The sequence below is a fragment of the Panulirus ornatus genome, chromosome 10, assembly GCF_036320965.1.
Source record: "Panulirus ornatus isolate Po-2019 chromosome 10, ASM3632096v1, whole genome shotgun sequence".
Classification (NCBI taxonomy): Eukaryota; Metazoa; Arthropoda; class Malacostraca; order Decapoda; family Palinuridae; genus Panulirus; species Panulirus ornatus.
Genome location: NC_092233.1, coordinates 34,009,693 through 34,030,171, shown reverse-complemented (window position 1 = coordinate 34,030,171; position 20,479 = coordinate 34,009,693). Strand labels below are relative to the sequence as shown.

Sequence of the window (20,479 nt, the reverse complement as noted above, 5' to 3'; positions counted from 1 at the left end):
TCACACAAGTCTCCTTCCCAAGCACACTTACTCTCACCACCCTCTTCACCCCAACATTCACTCTTCTGTTCTGAAAACCCATACAAATCTTCACCTTAGCCTCCACAAGATAATAATTAGACATCCCTTCAGTTGCACCTCTCAGCACATCAACATCCAAAAGTCTCTCTTTCGCGCGCCTGTCAATTAACACGTACTCCAATAACGCTCTCTGGCCATCTCTCCTACTTACATACGTATACTTATGTATATCTCGCTTTTTAAACCAGGTATTCCCAATCACCAGTCCTTTTTCAGCACATAAATCTACAAGCTCTTCACCATTTCCATTTACAACACTGAACACCCCATGTATACCAATTATTCCCTCAACTGCCACATTACTCACCTTTGCATTCAAATCACCCATCACTATAACCCGGTCTCGTGCATCAAAACCACTAACACACTCATTCAGCTGCTCCCAAAACACTTGCCTCTCATGATCTTTCTTCTCATGCCCAGGTGCATATGCACCAATAAATACCCATCTCTCTCCATCAACTTTCAGTTTTACCCATATTAATCGAGAATTTACTTTCTTACATTCTATCACATACTCCCACAACTCCTGTTTCAGGAGTACTGCTACTCCTTCCCTTGCTCTTGTCCTCTCACTAACCCCTGACTTTACTCCCAAGACATTCCCAAACCACTTTTCCCCTTTACCCTTGAGCTTCCTTTCACTCAGAGCCAAAACATCCAGGTTCCTTTCCTCAAACATACTACCTATCTCTCCTTTTTTTCACATCTTGGTTACATCCACACACATTTAGACACCCCAGTCTGAGCCTTCGAGGAGGATGAGCACTCCCCGCGTGACTCCTTCTTCTGTTTCCCATTTTAGAAAGTTAAAAAATACAAGGATGGGAGGATTATATATATATATATATATATATATATATATATATATATATATATATATTATCCCTGGGGATAGGGGAGAAAGAATACTTCCCACGTATTCCCTGCGTGTCGTAGAAGGCGACTAAAAGAGAAGGGAGCGGGGGGCTGGAAATCCTCCCCTCTCATTTTTTTTTTAATTTTCCAAAAGAAGGAACAGAGAAGGGGGCCATGTGAGGATATTCCCTCAAAGGCCCAGTCCTCTGTTCTTAACGCTACCTCGCTAATGCGGGAAATGGCGAATAATATGAAAGAAAGATATATATGTATATATATATATATATATATATATATATACCCTTTCATTACTTACTCGATCAAACCATCTCACACCACATATCGTCCTCAAACATCTCATTTCCAGCACATCCACCCTCCTCCGCATAACTCTATCTATAGCCCACGCCTTGCAACCCTATAACATTGTTGGAACCACTATTCCTTCAAACATACCCATTTTTGCTTTCCGAGATAATGTTCTCGCCTTCCACACATTTTTCAACGCTCCCAGAACTTTCGCCCCCTCTCCCACCCTGTGAGTCACTTCCGCTTCCATGATTCCATCCGCTGCCAAATCCACTCCCAGATATCTAAAACACTTCACTTCCTCCAGTTTCTCTCCATTCAAACTTACCTTCCAATTGACTTGTCCCTCAACCCTACTGTACCTAATACCCTTGCTCTTATTCACATTTACTCTCAGCTTTCTTCTTTCACACAGTTTACCAAACTCAGTCACCAGCTTCTGCAGTTTCTCACCCGAACCAAACATCAGCGCTGTATCATCAGCGAACAACTGACTCACTTCCCAAGCTCTCTCATCCACAACAGACTGCATACTTGCCCCTCTCTCCAAAACTCTTGCATTCACCTCCCTATCAACCCCATCCATAAACAAATTAAACAACCATGGAGACATCACACACCCCTGCCGCAAACCGACATTCACTGGGATCCAATCACTTCCCTCTGTTCCTACTCGTACATATGTCTTACATCCTCGATAAAAACTTTTCACTGCTTCAAGCAACTTACCTCCCACACCATACATTCTTAATACCTTCCACAGAGTATCCTTTATCATATGCCTTCTTCAGATTCATAAATGTTACATACAAATCCATTTGCTTTTCTAAGTATTTCTCACATATATTCTTCAAAGCAAACACCTGATCCACACATCCTCCACCACCTTCAACAGCCAGGATCTAACCCGGGACCTCTGCGTGGCAGGCAGGAGCACTGCTGCTGGGCTATGATCGCCCCTAACAGGGAAATGACTATTCGAGTACTATATAAACGAATACCCTTAGCTTACGTTGGTGAGCAACGTGGTCTAGACCGGTCATTTCCCATCAGGCTCACACAACCAGCAGATGGAATTCTACCTAACCTAACTCCACAACGTGAGACGAAGGGTATTCTATTACACAGTACTCGAATAGTCATTTCCCTAGCGGTAGTGCTCCCGTCTTCTATGCAGAGGTCCCGGGTTAGATCCTGGCTGTTGGCAGTTCGTATGTTCTGTCGAAGTGCGCGTTTATGTGCACTTATGTAGTTCATATATATATATATATATATATATATATATATATATATATATATATATATTTTTTTTTTTTTTTTTTTTTTTTTTTATACTTTGTCGCTGTCTCCCGCGTTTGCGAGGTAGCGCAAGGAAACAGACGAAAGAAATGGCCCAACCCCCCCCATACACATGTACATACACACGTCCACACACGCAAATATACATACCTACACAGCTTTCCATGGTTTACCCCAGACGCTTCACATGCCTTGATTCAATCCACTGACAGCACGTCAACCCCTGTATACCACATCGCTCCAATTCACTCTATTCCTTGCCCTCCTTTCACCCTCCTGCATGTTCAGGCCCCGATCACACAAAATCCTTTTCACTCCATCTTTCCACCTCCAATTTGGTCTCCCTCTTCTCCTCGTTCCCTCCACCTCCGACACATATATCCTCTTGGTCAATCTTTCCTCACTCATTCTCTCCATGTGCCCAAACCATTTCAAAACACCCTCTTCTGCTCTCTCAACCACGCTCTTTTTATTTCCACACATCTCTCTTACCCTTACGTTACTTACTCGATCAAACCACCTCACACCACACATTGTCCTCAAACATCTCATTTCCAGCACATCCATCCTCCTACGCACAACTCTATCCATAGCCCACGCCTCGCAACCATACAACATTGTTGGAACTACTATTCCTTCAAACATACCCATTTTTGCTTTCCGGGATAATGTTCTCGACTTCCACACATTTTTCAAGGCTCCCAAAATTTTCGCCCCCTCCCCCACCCTATGATCCACTTCCGCTTCTATGGTTCCATCCGCTGACAGATCCACTCCCAGATATCTAAAACACTTCACTTCCTCCAGCCTCTCACCATTCAAACTCACCTCCCAATTGACTTGACCCTCAACCCTACTGTACCTAATAACCTTGCTCTTATTGACATTTACTCTTAACTTTCTTCTTCCACACACTTTACCAAACTCCGTCACCAGCTTCTGCAGTTTCTCACATGAATCCGCCACCAGCGCTGTATCATCAGCGAACAACAACTGACTCACTTCCCAAGCTCTCTCATCCCCAACAGACTTCATACTTGCCCCTCTTTCCAAAACTCTTGCATTTACCTCCCTAACAACCCCATCCATAAACAAATTAAACAACCATGGAGACATCACACACCCCTGCCGCAAACCTACATTCACTGAGAACCAATCACTTTCCTCTCTTCCTACACGTACACATGCCTTACATCCTCGATAAAAACTTTTCACTGCTTCTAACAACTTTCCTCCCACACCATATATTCTTAATACCTTCCACAGAGCATCTCTATCAACTCTATCATATGCCTTCTCCAGATCCATAAATGCTACATACAAATCCATTTGCTTTTCTAAGTATTTCTCACATACATTCTTCAAAGCAAACACCTGATCCACACATCCTCTACCACTTCTGAAACCACACTGCTCTTCCCCAATCTGATGCTCTGTACATGCCTTCACCCTCTCAATCAATACCCTCCCATATAATTTACCAGGAATACTCAACAAACTTATACCTCTGTAATTTGAGCACTCACTCTTATCCCCTTTGCCTTTGTACAATGGCACTATGCAAGCATTCCGCCAATCCTCAGGCACCTCACCATGAGTCATACATACATTAAATAACCTTACCAACCAGTCAACAATACAGTCACCCCCTTTTTTAATAAATTCCACTGCAATACCATCCAAACCTGCTGCCTTGCCGGCTTTCATCTTCCGCAAAGCTTTTACTACCTCTTCTCTGTTTACCAAATCATTTTCCCTAACCCTCTCACTTTGCACACCACCTCGACCCAAACACCCTATATCTGCCACTCTGTCATCAGACACATTCAACAAACCTTCAAAATACTCATTCCATCTCCTTCTCACATCACCACTACTTGTTATCACCTCCCCATTTACGCCCTTCACTGAAGTTCCCATTTGCTCCCTTGTCTTACGCACCCTATTTACCTCCTTCCAGAACATCTTTTTATTCTCCCTAAAATTTACTGATAGTCTCTCACCCCAACTCTCATTTGCCCTTTTTTTCACCTCTTGCACCTTTCTCTTGACCTCCTGTCTCTTTCTTTTATACTTCTCCCACTCAATTGCATTTTTTCCCTGCAAAAATCGTCCAAATGCCTCTCTCTTCTCTTTCACTAATACTCTTACTTCTTCATCCCACCACTCACTACCCTTTCTAAACAGCCCACCTCCCACTCTTCTCATGCCACAAGCATCTTTTGCGCAATCCATCACTGATTCCCTAAATACATCCCATTCCTCCCCCACTCCCCTTACTTCCATTGTTCTCACCTTTTTCCATTCTGTACACAGTCTCTCCTGATACTTCTTCACACAGGTCTCCTTCCCAAGCTCACTTACTCTCACCACCTTCTTCACCCCAACATTCACTCTTCTTTTCTGAAAACCCATACTAATCTTCACCTTAGCCTCCACAAGATAATGATCAGACATCCCTCCAGTTGCACCTCTCAGCACATTGACATCCAAAAGTCTCTCTTTCGCACGCCTGTCCATTAACACGTAATCCAATAACGCTCTCTGGCCATCTCTCCTACTTACATAAGTATACTTATGTATATCTCGCTTTTTAAACCAGGTATTCCCGATCATCAGTCCTTTTTCAGCACATAAATCTACAAGCTCTTCACCATTTCCATTTACAACACTGAACACCCCATGCATACCAATTATTCCCTCAACTGCCACATTACTCACCTTTGCATTCAAATCACCCATCACTATAACCCGGTCTCGTGCATCAAAACCGCTAACACACTCATTTAGCTGTTCCCAAAACACTTGCCTCTCATGATCTTTCTTCTCATGCCCAGGTGCATATGCACCAATAATCACCCACCTCTCTCCATCAACTTTCAGTTTTACCCATATTAATCGAGAATTTACTTTCTTACATTCTATGACATACTCCCACAACTCCTGTTTCAGGAGTATTGCTACTCCTATATATATATATTTTTTTTTTTTTTTTTAAACTATTCGCTATTTCCCGCGTTAGCGAGGTAGCGTTAAGAACAGAGGACTGGGCCTTTGTGGGATATCCTCACCTGACCCCCCCTCTGTTCCTCCTTTTGGAAAATTAAAAAAAAAAAACGAGAGGGGAGGATTTCCAGCCCCCCGCTCCCTCCCCTTTTAGTCGCCTTCTACGACACGCAGGGAATACGTGGGAAGTATTCTTAATCCCCTATCCCCAGGGATAATATATATATATATATATATATATATATATATATATATATATATATATATATATATATATATATATAATACTATGCACTTGTTCATCGTTTCCCACACGCAACACGCATCCACTCATCATACAGAGGAGAACAATTACAAAGAATGCCAGAATTAGAAGAAAACGGTGTAAGGGATGATCACAACCTTTATGGGTTTTAAGCCAGATTGTTGACATCAATAGAGAACAGTCTTTTGAAAATGCCAGGACAGAACTACCAGAGAACATAACGTGAAGTTAAGCCAGATGTCAGGAAGTGATTTCATAATATAAGAATCGTGAATGAATGGAAGTGACTAACGACATAGTAATTGTGGACAGCATTAAGTAGTGGAAAATGTTGCATTATAGTTGAGAAAGTTTACCAGATAGGACCCCATGACCGTCGAACGCCCTCCCCGTACAAGAGATACACGAGATGATTACACCTAGACACTAGTGAGGCTTCAAGAGTGTAGAACTTCCTCACTCGACAGTATAATAGGTAAGTACACACTAGTGAGGCTTCAAGAGTGTAGAACTTCCTCACTCGACAGTATAATAGGTAAGTACACACTAGTGAGGCTTCAGGAGTGTAGAACTTCCTCACTCGACAGTATAATAGGTAAGTACACACTAGTGAGGCTTCAAGAGTGTAGAACTTCCTCACTCGACAGTATAATAGGTAAGTACACACTGGTGAGGCTTCAAGAGTGTAGAACTTCCTCACTCGACAGTATAATAGGTAAGTACACACTAGTGAGGCTCCAAGAGTGTAGAACTTCCTCACTCGACAGTATAATAGGTAAGTACACACAAGTGAGGCTTCGAGAGTGTAGAACTTCCTCACTCGACAGTATAATAGGTAAGTACACACTAGTGAGGCTTCAAGAGTGTTGAACTTCCTCACTCGACAGTATAATAGGTAAGTACACACTAGTGAGGCTTCAAGAGTGTAGAACTTCCTCACTCGACAGTATAATAGGTAAGTACACAGTTGGCGGCCCCAGCAGTAGCCACGGGCCAGGCTAACGGAGCGCCTTCCACCCAAACCCGACACACACACACACACACACACACACACACACACACACCTTGTGACGCACCCTGTCTTACGCATAGACGTGTGCACACACATTACTGATGTATACACAAAGAACTGTAACGTACATACGTATGTAGATATGCGTCTAATATACCAAGTTTTAAAGTACAACTAGCGAGACACATGTATATATATATGATTATCCCTGGGGATAGGGGAGAACGAATAATTCCCACGTATTCCACGCGTGTCGCAGAAGGCGACTAAAAGGGGAGGGAGCGGGGGGCTGGAAATCCTCCCCTCGTTTTTTTTTTTTAATTTTCCAAAAGAAGAAACATAGAAGGTGGCCAAGTGGAGATATTCCCTCTAAGGCTCAGTCCTCTGTTGTTAACTATCATATATATATATATATATATATATATATATATATATATATATATATATATATATATATATATATATATATATATATATATATATGTGTGTGTGTGTGTGTGTGTGTGTGTGTGTGTGAAATGTCCTCCAGTAGTAAGGAGTCGAACTTTCACCAGGAATTCTAACCACTAGACAAATGGTACCGTTACTATATGAGGGACACCGATAACCTACTCTTAGCATTCCCGGATGCCACACAATTGGTGCTGGTTCGAATCCTGGCTTAGGGCAATGTATGGACTATAGAAGGATGCGTTGCTTCATCACCCTCTACATCCGCACGTATGTAGGCAACTTCCACGGCCTTTCTACCTTACTTGATCACTCCCTCATGCACTACATTCACCTCTTGCCCCATTGGCAGTTGCCAGTGATGGTCTGTGTGGACAACACACACACATTCAACGTCCTGTGATGACGTACATCAGCATTATGTTCACTGATCCTTATGGTAATACCTCGTCCTGCATTCCCATAGTATGTGGCCGCACATGGTGTGCTGTACGCCACTCTATCCTTGTTGATACTATGTTGCGCTGCTTGTTCTCAACACATCCCCCATCTTCATCCCTGATAATGTAGCAAAATTCACCCTCATCTTCTGCTACCCTCACCATGCATTGACCACAGCCCCGCCACACACTATAGGCAGTGCTACATTCACTATGCGGTGAAGGTAGCCGCATCGCACACTTTAGGTTCTACTATACTCATTATGCAGTAAAGACAGCCCCTCCCCCCCCCCCCCCACACACACACACACTGAAGGTACTGCTACACTCATCATGCAGTGAAGGTAGCCCAGCTACACACTGAAGGTACTGCTACACTCATCATGCAGTGAGGGCAGCCCAGCCACACACTGTATGTACCGCTACACTCATCATGCAGTGAAGGTAGCCCCTCCACACACTGTATGTACCGCTACACTCATCATGCAGTGAAGGTAGCCCCTCCACACACTGTATGTACCGCTACACTCATCATGCAGTGAGGGCAGCCCAGCTACACACTTTAAGCACTGCTTTCTGTAAGTCACGAGGGCCCAGTTTAGGCATCATACTCACAGCAGCAGTGCTGGAGCCTTGGCTGGACAGTGAAGCTCATAAGCTGTATTACGCTTATTCTATAGCTCTCCCAACGGCTGTAACAGCAGCAGGTACTCTCACTCCAGCTCTCACCGTCAGCAGTTACTCTCACCGTAAATATGTTCCAGATCACGTCATCCCTGGTGGGCGAGAAGGGCACCAACGACCTGCCAGAGACCAGGACCGGGGCGACCTCGATGCTTGAGTGGGTCCTCGGAGGCAACCCTCTCAAGGTGAGTTAGGTGCTGGTGGTGCTAACGTCCAGGCCAGCTCGGCAAACCATCTTCAGCTTTCTCGATCATTATTCTCTTCTCTCTAACACCTCTCTCTCTCTCTCTCTCTCTCTCTCTCTCTCTCTCTCTCTCTCTCTCTCTCTCTCTCTCTCTCTCTCACAGATCCTATCATTTCTAACCCGATCAACCTGTCTCACACCACATATGGTTACTAGGCATTTCGTTTCCAACAGATGGACCTTCCTCCTCATCTTTACCACGATGGCTCCACGTCTCGCATCCATACAGCACCGTCGGGATTACTGAACCATCAAACATACCCATGTTTGCCTCTACAGACAGTGACCTCCTCCCACATACTCAACACTCAGGAACTTCCCCACGTCATCCATTGTATGCCGCACATCAGCTCCTACTGTTCCATCCGCTGCCATATCTACTCCCAGTTATCCAAAACACTACAGTTTCTTCAGGCTTCCTCCATTCAAATTCACACTCCAGCCGACCTGTCTATCTCCTCTGCTAAACTTTTAACCTTATTTTCATTCCATCGACTCTCAACTTTCTCCCATCGTACACTCTTCCAAACTCAGATACCAGCTTCTACAGTTTCTCACGCGAATCTGCCACCACAGGCGTGTCATAAGCAGACAGTAATTGACTCACCCTCCAAGCACTGAAACCCCCAACAGACTACAGACCCACCTATCTCTCTAAACCTCAACAATCACCTCTCTCACTATCCCATCTACATACAGAATAAAGAGCCACGAAGACATCGCAGTTCCCTATCACAGACCCACCTAACATGAAACCAACACCAGGCAGAGTCCTTTCTTCCCACTCGCACACATGCTTTATACCTTAGATAAATTTTCCTCACTGCTTCGTAACACCTACAAAGCATCTGTACTACCGCTACCAAACAACTTTTTCCAGATCCATAAATGACACATACAAATCTTTGTTTCTCTAAATATTTCTCATAAAATTAAAGCAAACACCTGATCAAGACATCCTGTATCATTCCTGAAGCCACATTGTTCCTGCCCAGTCTGAGGGTCTGTACATGCCACCACATACTCACCACTCTCCCGTACAACTAACCCCACTTACACTCAACACACTTATCTATCTGTAATTCTAATACTTATCTTTGTTCCCCCTGCCCTCATATAGTGGTACTATACATGCATTCCGTGGTGCTTCCCCTGCCCTTATACAGTGGTACTATATATGCATTCCGTAGTGTAGCGGTTAACGAAATGGACTAGGGCCTCTATTACCCGTGCCGTCTCAGCTGACATAAAAGAAAAAATAAAATCATCTAATCTTCAGGCACTTCATGACCCACACATACATTGCAAATCCTAACTAACTAATCAACACAGATATTCCGTTCCTTAAGAAATTCAACTGCAATACCATCCACACCAGCCGTCTTGCCACATTTAATCTTACGCAAGGCTTTCACTACTTCTCTATTCACCAAACCACTCTCTACCAAACCAATCTCTATGACCCACTTCGTCCACCATTAGGACCTAAACACCCGACATCTGTCACTCTATCATCAAACACATTGATCAGTCCTTCACAATACTCACTCCATATTTTCCTTATTTGTTATCACTTCCCCACCCGCTTCCATTGCTGAGGGAGGAGACACAGTTGAGAGGGAGAGAAGCGGAGGGAGATGGGTGATAAGAAAGATGGGGAGAGGAAAGGATTGGGGCGACGAAGAGCGGGGCAGCAGCAGCAGCAGTAGTGGGGTGAGAGGATAAAAAATGTGGAGGTTTTACGAAAGGACAAACAATACTATAATGATTAATGGGCGACGATAATGATCATGTGTTTACTGCTGGGGTATGTTTGTTGTGTCATCATTATATGATCATGTGTCTACTGCTGGGGTATGTTTGTTGTGTCATCATTATATGATCATGTGTCTACTGCTGGGGTATGTTTGTTGTGTCATCATCATCATATGATCATGTGTCTACTGCTGGGGTATGTTTGTTGTGTCAACGTAGAGGGTAACACATCCTCTCCTGAAGGCCACTGTGTGTCATCTGTTAATCTGATACGTTGTGTGAGGTTGGGAGGAAGGAGTGATGAGAGGACACTGCAGAGGTTGTGGGGTGGTGCAGGTTGGAGCAATAAAGACGCCTGGGGTTGGAGCAGTAAGGAAGCCTGGGATTGGTGCAGTAAGGGAGCCTAGGGTTGGCGCAGTAAGAGAGCCTGGGGTTGGTGCAGTAAGAGAGCCTAGGGTTGGTGCAGTAAGTGAGCCTGGAGTTGGTGCAGTAAGGGAGCCTAGGGTTGGCGCAGTAAGAGAGCCTGGGGTTGGTGCAGTAGGAGAGCCTAGGGTTGGTGCAGTAAGTGAGCCTGGAGTTGGTGCAGTAAGGGAGCCTAGGGTTGGCGCAGTAAGAGAGCCTGGGGTTGGTGCAGTAGGAGAGCCTAGGGTTGGTGCAGTAAGGGAGCCTATTGTTGGTGCATTAAGGAAGCCTGAGGTTGGTGCAGTAAAGGAGCCTAGGGTTGGTGCAGTAAGAGAGCCTAGGGTTGGTGCAGTAAGGGAGCCTATTGTTGGTGCATTAAGGAAGCCTGAGGTTGGCGCAGTAAGAGAGCCTAGGGTTGGTGCAGTAAGGAAGCCTAGGGTTGGTGCAGTAAGGGAGCCTGGGGTTGGTGCAGTAAGGAAGCCTGAGGTTGGCGCAGTAAGAGAGCCTAGGGTTGGTGCAGTAAGGGAGCCTGGGGTTGGTGCAGTAAGGGAGCCTAGAGTTGGTGCAGTAAGGGAGCCTGGGGTTGGTGCAGTAAGGAAGCCTGGGGTTGGTGCAGTAAGGGAGCCTGGGGTGGGTGCATTAAGGGAGCCGGGGGTTGGTTTAGTAAGGGAGCCTGGGGTTGGTGCATTAAGGGAGCCTGGGGTTGGTGCAGTAAGGAAGCCTAGGGTTGGTGCAGTAAGGGAGCCTGAGGTTGGTGCAGTAAGGGAGCCTAGGGTTGGTGCAGTAAGGGAGCCTGGGGTTGGTGCAGTAAGGGAGCCTAGGGTTGGTGCAGTAAGGGAGCCTGGGGTTGGTGCAGTAAGGGAGCCGGGGGTTGGTTTAGTAAGGGAGCCTGGGGTTGGTGCATTAAGGGAGCCTGGGGTTGGTGCAGTAAGAGAGCCTGGGGTTGGTGCAGTAAGGGAGCCTGAGGTTGGTGCAGTAAGGGAGCCTAGGGTTGGTGCAGTAAGGGAGCCTGGGGTTGGTGCAGTAAAGGAGCCTAGGATTTGTGCAGTAAGAGAGCCTAGGGTTGGTGCAATAAGGGAGCCTGGGGTGGGTGCATTAAGGGAGCCGGGGGTTGGTTTAGTAAGGGAGCCTGGGGTTGGTGCATTAAGGGAGCCTGGGGTTGGTGCAGTAAGAGAGCCTGGGGTTGGTGCAGTAAGGGAGCCTGAGGTTGGTGCAGTAAGGGAGCCTAGGGTTGGTGCAGTAAGGGAGCCTGGGGTTGGTGCAGTAAAGGAGCCTAGGATTTGTGCAGTAAGAGAGCCTAGGGTTGGTGCAGTAAAGGAGCCTGGGGTTGGTGCAGTAAGGGAGCCTGGCGTTAGTGCATTAAGGGAGCCAGGGGTTGATTTAGTAAGGGAGCCTGAGGTTGGTGCAGTAAGGGAGCCTGGGGTTGATTTAGTAAGGGAGCCTGAGGTTGGTGCAGTAAGGGAGCCTGAGGTTGGTTTAGTAAGGGAGCCTGAGGTTGGTGCAGTAAGGGAGCCTGAGGTTGGTGCAGTAAGGGAGCCTGGAGTTGGTGCAGTAAGGGAGCCTGGGGTTGGTGCAGTAAGGGAGCCTGGGGTTGGTGCATTGAGGGAGCCTGGGGTTGGTGCAGTAAGGGAGCCTGGGGTTGGTGCACTGAGGGAGCCTGGGGTTGGTGCATTAAGGGAGCCTGGGGTTGGTGCAGTAAGGGAGCCTGGGGTTGGTGCAGTAAGAGAGCCTGGGGTTGGTGCAGTAAGGGAGCCTGGGGTTGGTGCATTAAGGGAGCCTGGGGTTGGTGCAGTAAGGGAGCCTGGGTTGGTGCAGTAAGGGAGCCTGGGGTTGGTGCAGTAAGGGAGCCTGGGGTTGGTGCAGTAAGGGAGCCTAGGGTTGGTGCAGTAAGGGAGCCTGGGGTTGTTGCAGTAAGGGAGCCTGGGGTTGGTGCAGTAAGGGAGCCTGGGGTTGGTGCAGTAAGGGAGCCTGGGGTTGGTGCAGTAGAGGAGCCTGGGGTTGGTGCAGTAAGGAAGCCTAGGGTTGGTGCAGTAAGGGAGCCTGGGGTTGGTGCAGTAAGGGAGCCTAGGGTTGGTGCAGTAAGGGAGCCTGGGGTTGGTGCATTGAGGGAGCCTGGGGTTGGTGCATCAAGGGAGCCTGGGGTTGTTGCAGTAAGGGAGCCTAGTGTTAGTGCAGTAAGGGAGCCTGGGGTTGTTGCAGTAAGGGAACTTAAGGTTGGTGCATTGAGGGAGCCTGGGGTTGGTGCATTGAGGGAGCCTGGGGTTGGTGCAGTAAGGGAGCCTGGGGCTGGTGCAGTAAGTGAGCCTGGGGTTGGAGCAGTTAGGGAGCCTAGAGGTGGTGCAGTAAGGGAGCCCAGGGTTGGTGCAGTAAGGGAGCCTGGGGTTGGTGCAGTAAGGGAGCCTGGGGTTGGTTTAGTAAGGGAGCCTGGGGTTGGTTTAGTAAGGGAGCTTGAGGTTGGTGCAGTAAGGGAGCCTGGGGTTGGTGCAGTAAGGGAGCCTGGGGTTGGTGCATTAAGGGAGCATGGGGTTGGTGCAGTAAGGGAGCCTAAGGGAGCCTAGGGTTGGTGCAGTAAGGGAGCCTGAGGATGGTTTAGTAAGGGAGCCTAGGGTTGGTGCAGTAAGGGAACCTAAGGTTGGGGGGTCTGGGGATGGAGCAGTAGGGGAGACTGGGGTTGGAGCAGTAGGGGAGCCGGGGGTTGGTGCAGTAAGGGAGCCTAGGGTTGGTGCAGTAAGGGAGCCTGAGGATGGTTTAGTAAGGGAGCCTAGGGTTGGTGCAGTAAGGGAACCTAAGGTTGGGGGGTCTGGGGATGGAGCAGTAGGGGAGACTGGGGTTGGAGCAGTAGGGGAGCCGGGGGTTGGTGCAGTAAGGGAGCCTAGGGTTGGTGCAGTAAGGGAACCTAAGGTTGGGGGGTCTGGGGATGGAGCAGTAGGGGAGACTGGGGTAGGAGCAGTAGGGGAGCCGGGGGTTGGAGAAGTTAGTGAGCCTGGAGATGGAACGGTGAAGGAGCCTGGGATTGCCAATAAGGGAGCCTAGGTTTGGAACAGTAAGGGGGACTGGGGGTCGTTGGAACAGTAGGGGAGTCTGGGGTTGGAACGGCAGGGGAGCTGTGGTTGGAGCAGAAGGGGCCCCTGTGGTTGAAACAGTAGGAGAACGTGGGGTTGAGGAAGTAAGGAAGCCTGGGATTGGAACAGTAAGGAAGGCTGGGGTTGGACCAGAGAGGGAGCCTTGGGTTGGAGCAGTAGGGCAGCCCGGGGTTGAGGGTAGGGAAGCCTGGGGTTGGACCAGTTAAGGAGCCTGGGGTTGGAGCAGCAGGGGAACCCGGGGTTGAGAGAGAAGGGAAGCCTGGAGTTGGAACAGTAGAGGAGCCTGAGGTTGAAGCAGTAAAAGAGCCTGGGATGGAACAGTATGGAAGCCTAGGGTTGAGGGAGTAGGGAAGCCTGGGGTTGAAGCAGCATGTGAGCCTGGGGTTGGAACAGTAGGAAAGCCTGGGGTTGGAACAATGGTGATCCTGGGGTTGAGGGAGTAGGGAAATCTGGGGTTGGAACAGTAAAGAAGCCTGGGGTTGGAATTATAGGGGAGCTTGAGGTTGAACCAGTAAGGGAACCTGGGGTTGAAACAGTAGGAAAGCCTGGGGTTTGAGTAGTAGAGGAGCCTGGTGTTGGTATGTAGGGGAATCTGGGGTTGGACCAGTAGGAGAGACTGGGGTTGGACCAGTAAGGGAACCTGGGGTTGAAACAGTAGGAAAGCCTGAGGTTTGAGTAGTAGAGGAGCCTGGTGTTGGTATGTAGGGGAATCTGGGGTTGGACCAGTAGGGGAGACTGGGGTTGGACCAGTAAGGGAACCTGGGGTTGGAACAGTGGGGAGCTTGGGGTTGGAACTGCATGAAATCCTGGGGTTGGAGCAGTAGAGGAGCCTGGGTTGGAGCAGTAGAGTACCCTGGAGTTAGAGCAGTATGGGAGTCTGGGGTTGGAGCAGTATGTGGGATGGTATTGTAGTGGAGCCTGGGGTTGGAACACTGGAGAGTCTGGGGAAGGAACACTGGGGTAGACTGGGGTTGGAGCAGTGGGGTAGCCTGGAGTAATAACCAAGTGGTAGGGATGTGCCGTGTTGGGGGGAGGGCCTGTATGGTTGAGGGCAGGAGGCGTTGAGTGATGATGTAGTGGAGCAGGGAGGTGGAGGTAACGGTGCGCACGGCCGGCCTGCCGTGCGCACCGGCAGGTCACAGTTACGGTGTCGCCGCCCCCGTTACTCTCAGCTGACCGTGTGTAAACAAAGCCACGTGGTGCAGCCGCCAGGTGACTGTATAGCATTGTAACGGTGCAGACATCAGGCACGCCTCCCCTCCCAACAACAGCTGGTCAGGTGTTCATCCCCACTACCACACATGGTGTACATTGTCTACTGTAGATAATGCTGGGGAATATTGTGTCTAATGTAGATAATGCTGGGGAATATTGTGTTTACTGTAGATAATGCTGGGGAATATTGTGTCTAATGTAGATAATGCTGGGGAATATTGTGTTTACTGTAGATAATGCTGGGAATCTTGTGTCTACTGTAGATAATGCTGGGAAATATTGTGTTTACTGTAGATAATGCTGGGAATCTTGTGTCTACTGTAGATAATGCTGGGAAATATTGTGTTTACTGTAGATAATGCTGGGAATCTTGTGTCTACTGTAGATAATGCTGGGAATATTGTGTCTACTAATGCTAATGCTGGGGAATATTGTGTTTACTGTAGATAATGCTGGGGAATATTGTGTCTAATGTAGATAATGCTGGGGAATATTGTGTTTACTGTAGATAATGCTGGGAATCTTGTGTCTACTGTAGATAATGCTGGGAAATATTGTGTTTACTGTAGATAATGCTGGGAATCTTGTGTCTACTGTAGATAATGCTGGGAAATATTGTGTTTACTGTAGATAATGCTGGGGAATATTGTCTTTACTCTAGATAATGCTGGGGAATATTGTGTTTACTGTAGATAATGCTGGGGAATAGTGTGTCTACTGTAGATAATGCTGGGAAAGTTGTGTCTGCTGTAGATAATGCTGGGGAATATTGTGTCTACTGTAGATAATGCTGGGGAATATTGTGTCTACTGTAGATAATGCTGGGGAATATTGTGTCTACTGTAGATAATGCTGGGAAAGTTGTGTCTGCTGTAGATAATGCTGGGAACATTGTGTCTGCTGTAGATAATGCTGGGGAATATTGTGTCTACTGTAGATAATGCTGGGGAATATTGTGTCTACTGTAGATAATGCTGGGAAAGTTGTGTCTGCTGTAGATAATGCTGGGAACATTGTGTCTGCTGTAGATAATGCTGGGGAATATTGTGTCTACTGTAGATAATGCTGGGGAATATTCTGTTTACTGTAGATAATGCTGGGAATCTTGTGTCTACTGTAGATAATGCTGGGAAATATTGTGTCTACTGTAGATAATGCTGGGGAATATTGTGTCTACTGTAGATAATGCTGGAGAATATTGTGTTTACTGTAGATAATGCTGACGAATATTGTGTCTACTGTAGATAATGCTGGGAAATATTGTTTACTGTAGATAATGCCAAGGAAAAATGTGTCTACTGTCGATAATGCTGGGAATAGTGTCTACTGTATACAATGTTACGGAATATTGTGTTTACTGTAGATAATGCTGGGAATATTGTGCCTACCGTAGATAATGCTGGGAATATTGTGTTTACTGTAGATAATGCTGGGGAATATTGTCTACTGTAGATGATGCTTGTGAATATTGTGTTTACTGTAGATGATGCTGGGGAATATCACGTCTACTGCAGATAATGCTGGGGAATATGGTGTCTGTGGTAGATAATGCTAGGAATAGTGTCTACTGTAGATAATGCGGGGAATATTGTGTCTACTGTAGATAATGCTAGAAATAGTGTCTACTGTAGATAATGCTGGGGAATATTGTGTTTACTGTAGACAATGCTGGGGAATATTGTGTCTACTGTAGATAATGCTAGGAATAATGTGTTTACTATAGATACTGCTGATGAATGTTGTGTTCACTATAGATAATGCTGGAGAATATTGTGTTTACTATAGATAATGCTGGGGAATATTGTGTCTTCTGTAGATAATGCAGGGAACAGTGTCTACTGTAGATAATGCTGGGGAATATTGTGTCTACTGTAAGTAATGCTGGGAATATTGTGTCTGCTGTAGATAATGTAGGGGAATATTGTGTTTACTGTAGATAATGCTGTGAATCTTGTGTCTACTGTAGATAATGCTGGGAAATATTGTGTATACTGTAGATAATGCTGGGGAATATTGTGATCACTGTAAATAATGCTGGGGAATATTGTGTTTACTGTAGATAATGCTGGGGAATATTGTTTACTATAGATAATGCTGTGGAATATTGTGTTTACTGTAGATAATGCAGGGGAATATTGTATCTACTGTAGATAATGCTGGAGAATATTGTCTACTGTAGATAGTACTGGGGAATATTGTGTTTACTATGAATAATGCTGTGGAATATTGTGTTTACAGTAGATAATGCTGGGGAATATTGTATCTACTGTAGATAATGCTGAGGAATATTGTATCTACTGTAGATAATGCTGGAGAATATTGTCTACTGTAGATAATGCTGGGGAATATAGTGTTTACTGTAGATAATGCTGAGGAATATTGTGTCTACTGTACATAATGCTGGGGAATACTGTGTCTACTGTAAATAATGTTAAGGAATACTGTGTCTAATGCAAATAATGCTGGGTAATACTGTCTCTACTGTAGATAATGCTGGGGATATTGCGTTTACTGTACATAATGTTGAATATTGTGTCTACTGTAGATAATGCTAGGAAATATTGTGTTTACTGTAGATAATGTTAAGGAATACTGTGTCTAATGCAAATAATGCTGGGTAATACTGTCTCTACTGTAGATAATGCTGGGAATATTGCGTTTACTGTACATAATGTTGAATATTGTGTCTACTGTAGATAATGCTAGGAAATATTGTGTTTACTGTAGATAATGCTAAGGAAAATTGTGTCTACTGTCGATAATGCTGGAATAGCGTCTACTGTACATAATGCTGCGGAATATTGTGAATACTGTAGATAATGCTGGGGAATATTGTCCCTATTGTAGATAATGCTGGGAATATTGTGTTTACTGTAGATAATGCTGTGGAATATTGTGCCTACTGTAGATAATGCTGGGAATATTGTGTTTACTGTAGATAATGCTGGGGAATATTGTCTACTGTAGATAATGCTGGGGAATATAGTGTTTACTGGAGATAATGCTGGAGAATATTGTCTACTGTAGATAATGCTGGAGAATATTGTCTACTGTAGATAGTACTGGGGAATATTGTGTTTACTATGAATAATGCTGTGGAATATTGTGTTTACAGTAGATAATGCTGGGGAATATTGTATCTACTGTAGATAATGCTGAGGAATATTGTATCTACTGTAGATAATGCTGGAGAATATTGTCTACTGTAGATAATGCTGGGGAATATAGTGTTTACTGTAGATAATGCTGGGGAATATTGTGTCTACTGTACATAATGCTGGGGAATACTGTGTCTACTGTAGATAATGTTAAGGAATACTGTGTCTAATGTAGATAATGCTGGGTAATACTGTCTCTACTGTAGATAATGCTGGGAATATTGCGTTTACTCTACATAATGTTGACGAATATTGTGTCTACTGTAGATAATGCTAAGAAATATTGTGTTTACTGTAGATAATGCTAAGGAAAATTGTGTCTACTGTCGATAATGCTGGGAATAGTGTCTACTGTAAATAATGCTGCGGAATATTGTGTTTACTGTAGATAATGCAGGGGAATATTGTGCCTACTGTAGGTAATGCTGGGAATATTGTGTTTACTGTAGATAATGCTGGGGAATATTGTGTCTACTGTGGATAATGCTGGGAATATTGTGTTTACTGTAGATAATGCTGGGGAATATTGTCTACTGTAGATGATGCTGGGGAATATTGTGTTTACTGTAGATGATGCTGGGGAATATCACGTCTACTGCAGATAATGCTGAGGAATATGGTGTCTACCGTAGATAATGCTAGGATAGTGTCTACTGTAGATAATGCTGAGGAAATTTGTGTCCACTGTAGATAATGCTAGGAATGGTGTCTAATGTAGATAATGCTGGGGAATATTGTGTTTACTGTAGATAATGCTGGGGAATATTGTGTCTACTGTAGATAATGCTAGGAATAATGTGTTTACTATAGATAACGCTGATGAATCTTGTGTCTACTGTAGATAATGCTAGGAATAATGTGTTTGCTATAGATAATGCTGATGAATCTTGTGTCTACTATAGATAATGCTGGAGAATATTGTGTTTACTATAGATAATGCTGGTGAATATTGTGTCTTCTGTAGATAATGCAGGAAACAGTGTCTACTGTAGATAATGCTGGGGAATATTGTGTCTACTGTACATTATGCTGCGGAATATTGTGTTTACTGTAGATAATCCTGGGGAATATTGTGTTTACTGTAGATAATGCTGGGAATCTTGTGTCTTCTGTAGATAATGCTGGGAATATTGTGTCTACTGTAGATAACGCTGGGAATAGTGTCTAATGTAGATAATGCTGAGGAATAGTGTGTCTACTGCAGATAATGCTAAGAAATATTGTGTCTACTGTAGATAATGCTGGGGAATATTGTGTCTACTGTAGATAACGCTGGGGAATGACATATCTACTTTAGATAATGCTGGGAATACTGTATCTACTGCAGATAATGCGTGGGAATACTGTCTCTACTGTATATAATGCTGGAAATATTGTGTTTACTGTAGATAATGCTGAGGAATATTGTGCATACTGAAGATAATGCTGGGGAATATTGTGTTTAATGTAGATAATGCTGGGGGATATTGTGTTCACTGTAGATAATGCTGGGAAATATTGTGTCTGCTGTAGATAATGCTGTGGAATATTGTGTTTGATATAGATAATGCTGAGGAATATTGTGTCTACTATAGATAATGCTGGGGAATATTGTGTCTACTGTGGATAATGCTGGGGAATATTGTGTCTACTGTGGATAATGGTGGGAATAGTGTCTACTGTAGATGACGCTTGGGATTATTGTGTTTACTGTAGATAATGCTGGGAATGTTGCGTTACTGTAGATAATGCTGGGGAATATTGTCTCTACTGTAGATAATGCTAGGGAATATTGTGTCTACTGTAGATAATGCTGGGAATATTGTGTCTACCGTAGATAATGCTGGGAATAGTGTGTAATGTAGATAATGCCGGGGAATATTATGTCTACTGTAGATAATGCTGGGGAATACTGTGTCTACCGTAGATAATGCTGGGAATAGTGGCTAATGTAAATAATGCAAGGGAATATTGTGTCTACTGTAGATAATACTGGGAATATTGTGTCTGCTGTAAATAGTGTTGGGAATATTGTGTCTGCTGTAGACAATGCTGGGGAATATTGTGTCTACTGTAGATAATGCTGGAAATATTGTGTCTACTGTAGATAATGCTGGGAAATATTGTGTCTACTGTAGTTAATGCTGGGAATAGTGTCTAATGTAGATAATGCTGGCAATATTGTGTCTAATGTAGATAATGCTGGGATATTCTGTTTACTGTAGATAATGCTGGGGAA

The 20,479-nt window shown here is 45.0% G+C and overlaps 1 protein-coding gene across 1 annotated transcript in view; it reads left to right on the top strand.

Annotated features, from left to right (window-relative positions):
• The window catches only part of LOC139750891 (uncharacterized), a 64,399-nt gene that overhangs the window by 25,615 nt on the left and 18,305 nt on the right, over positions 1–20,479 (top strand). Inside the window, exon 5 of the mRNA XM_071665758.1 lies at positions 8,485–8,589. Within this exon, the coding sequence (XP_071521859.1) occupies positions 8,485–8,589 (105 nt within the window). The remainder of the gene's footprint in view (positions 1–8,484; positions 8,590–20,479) is intronic.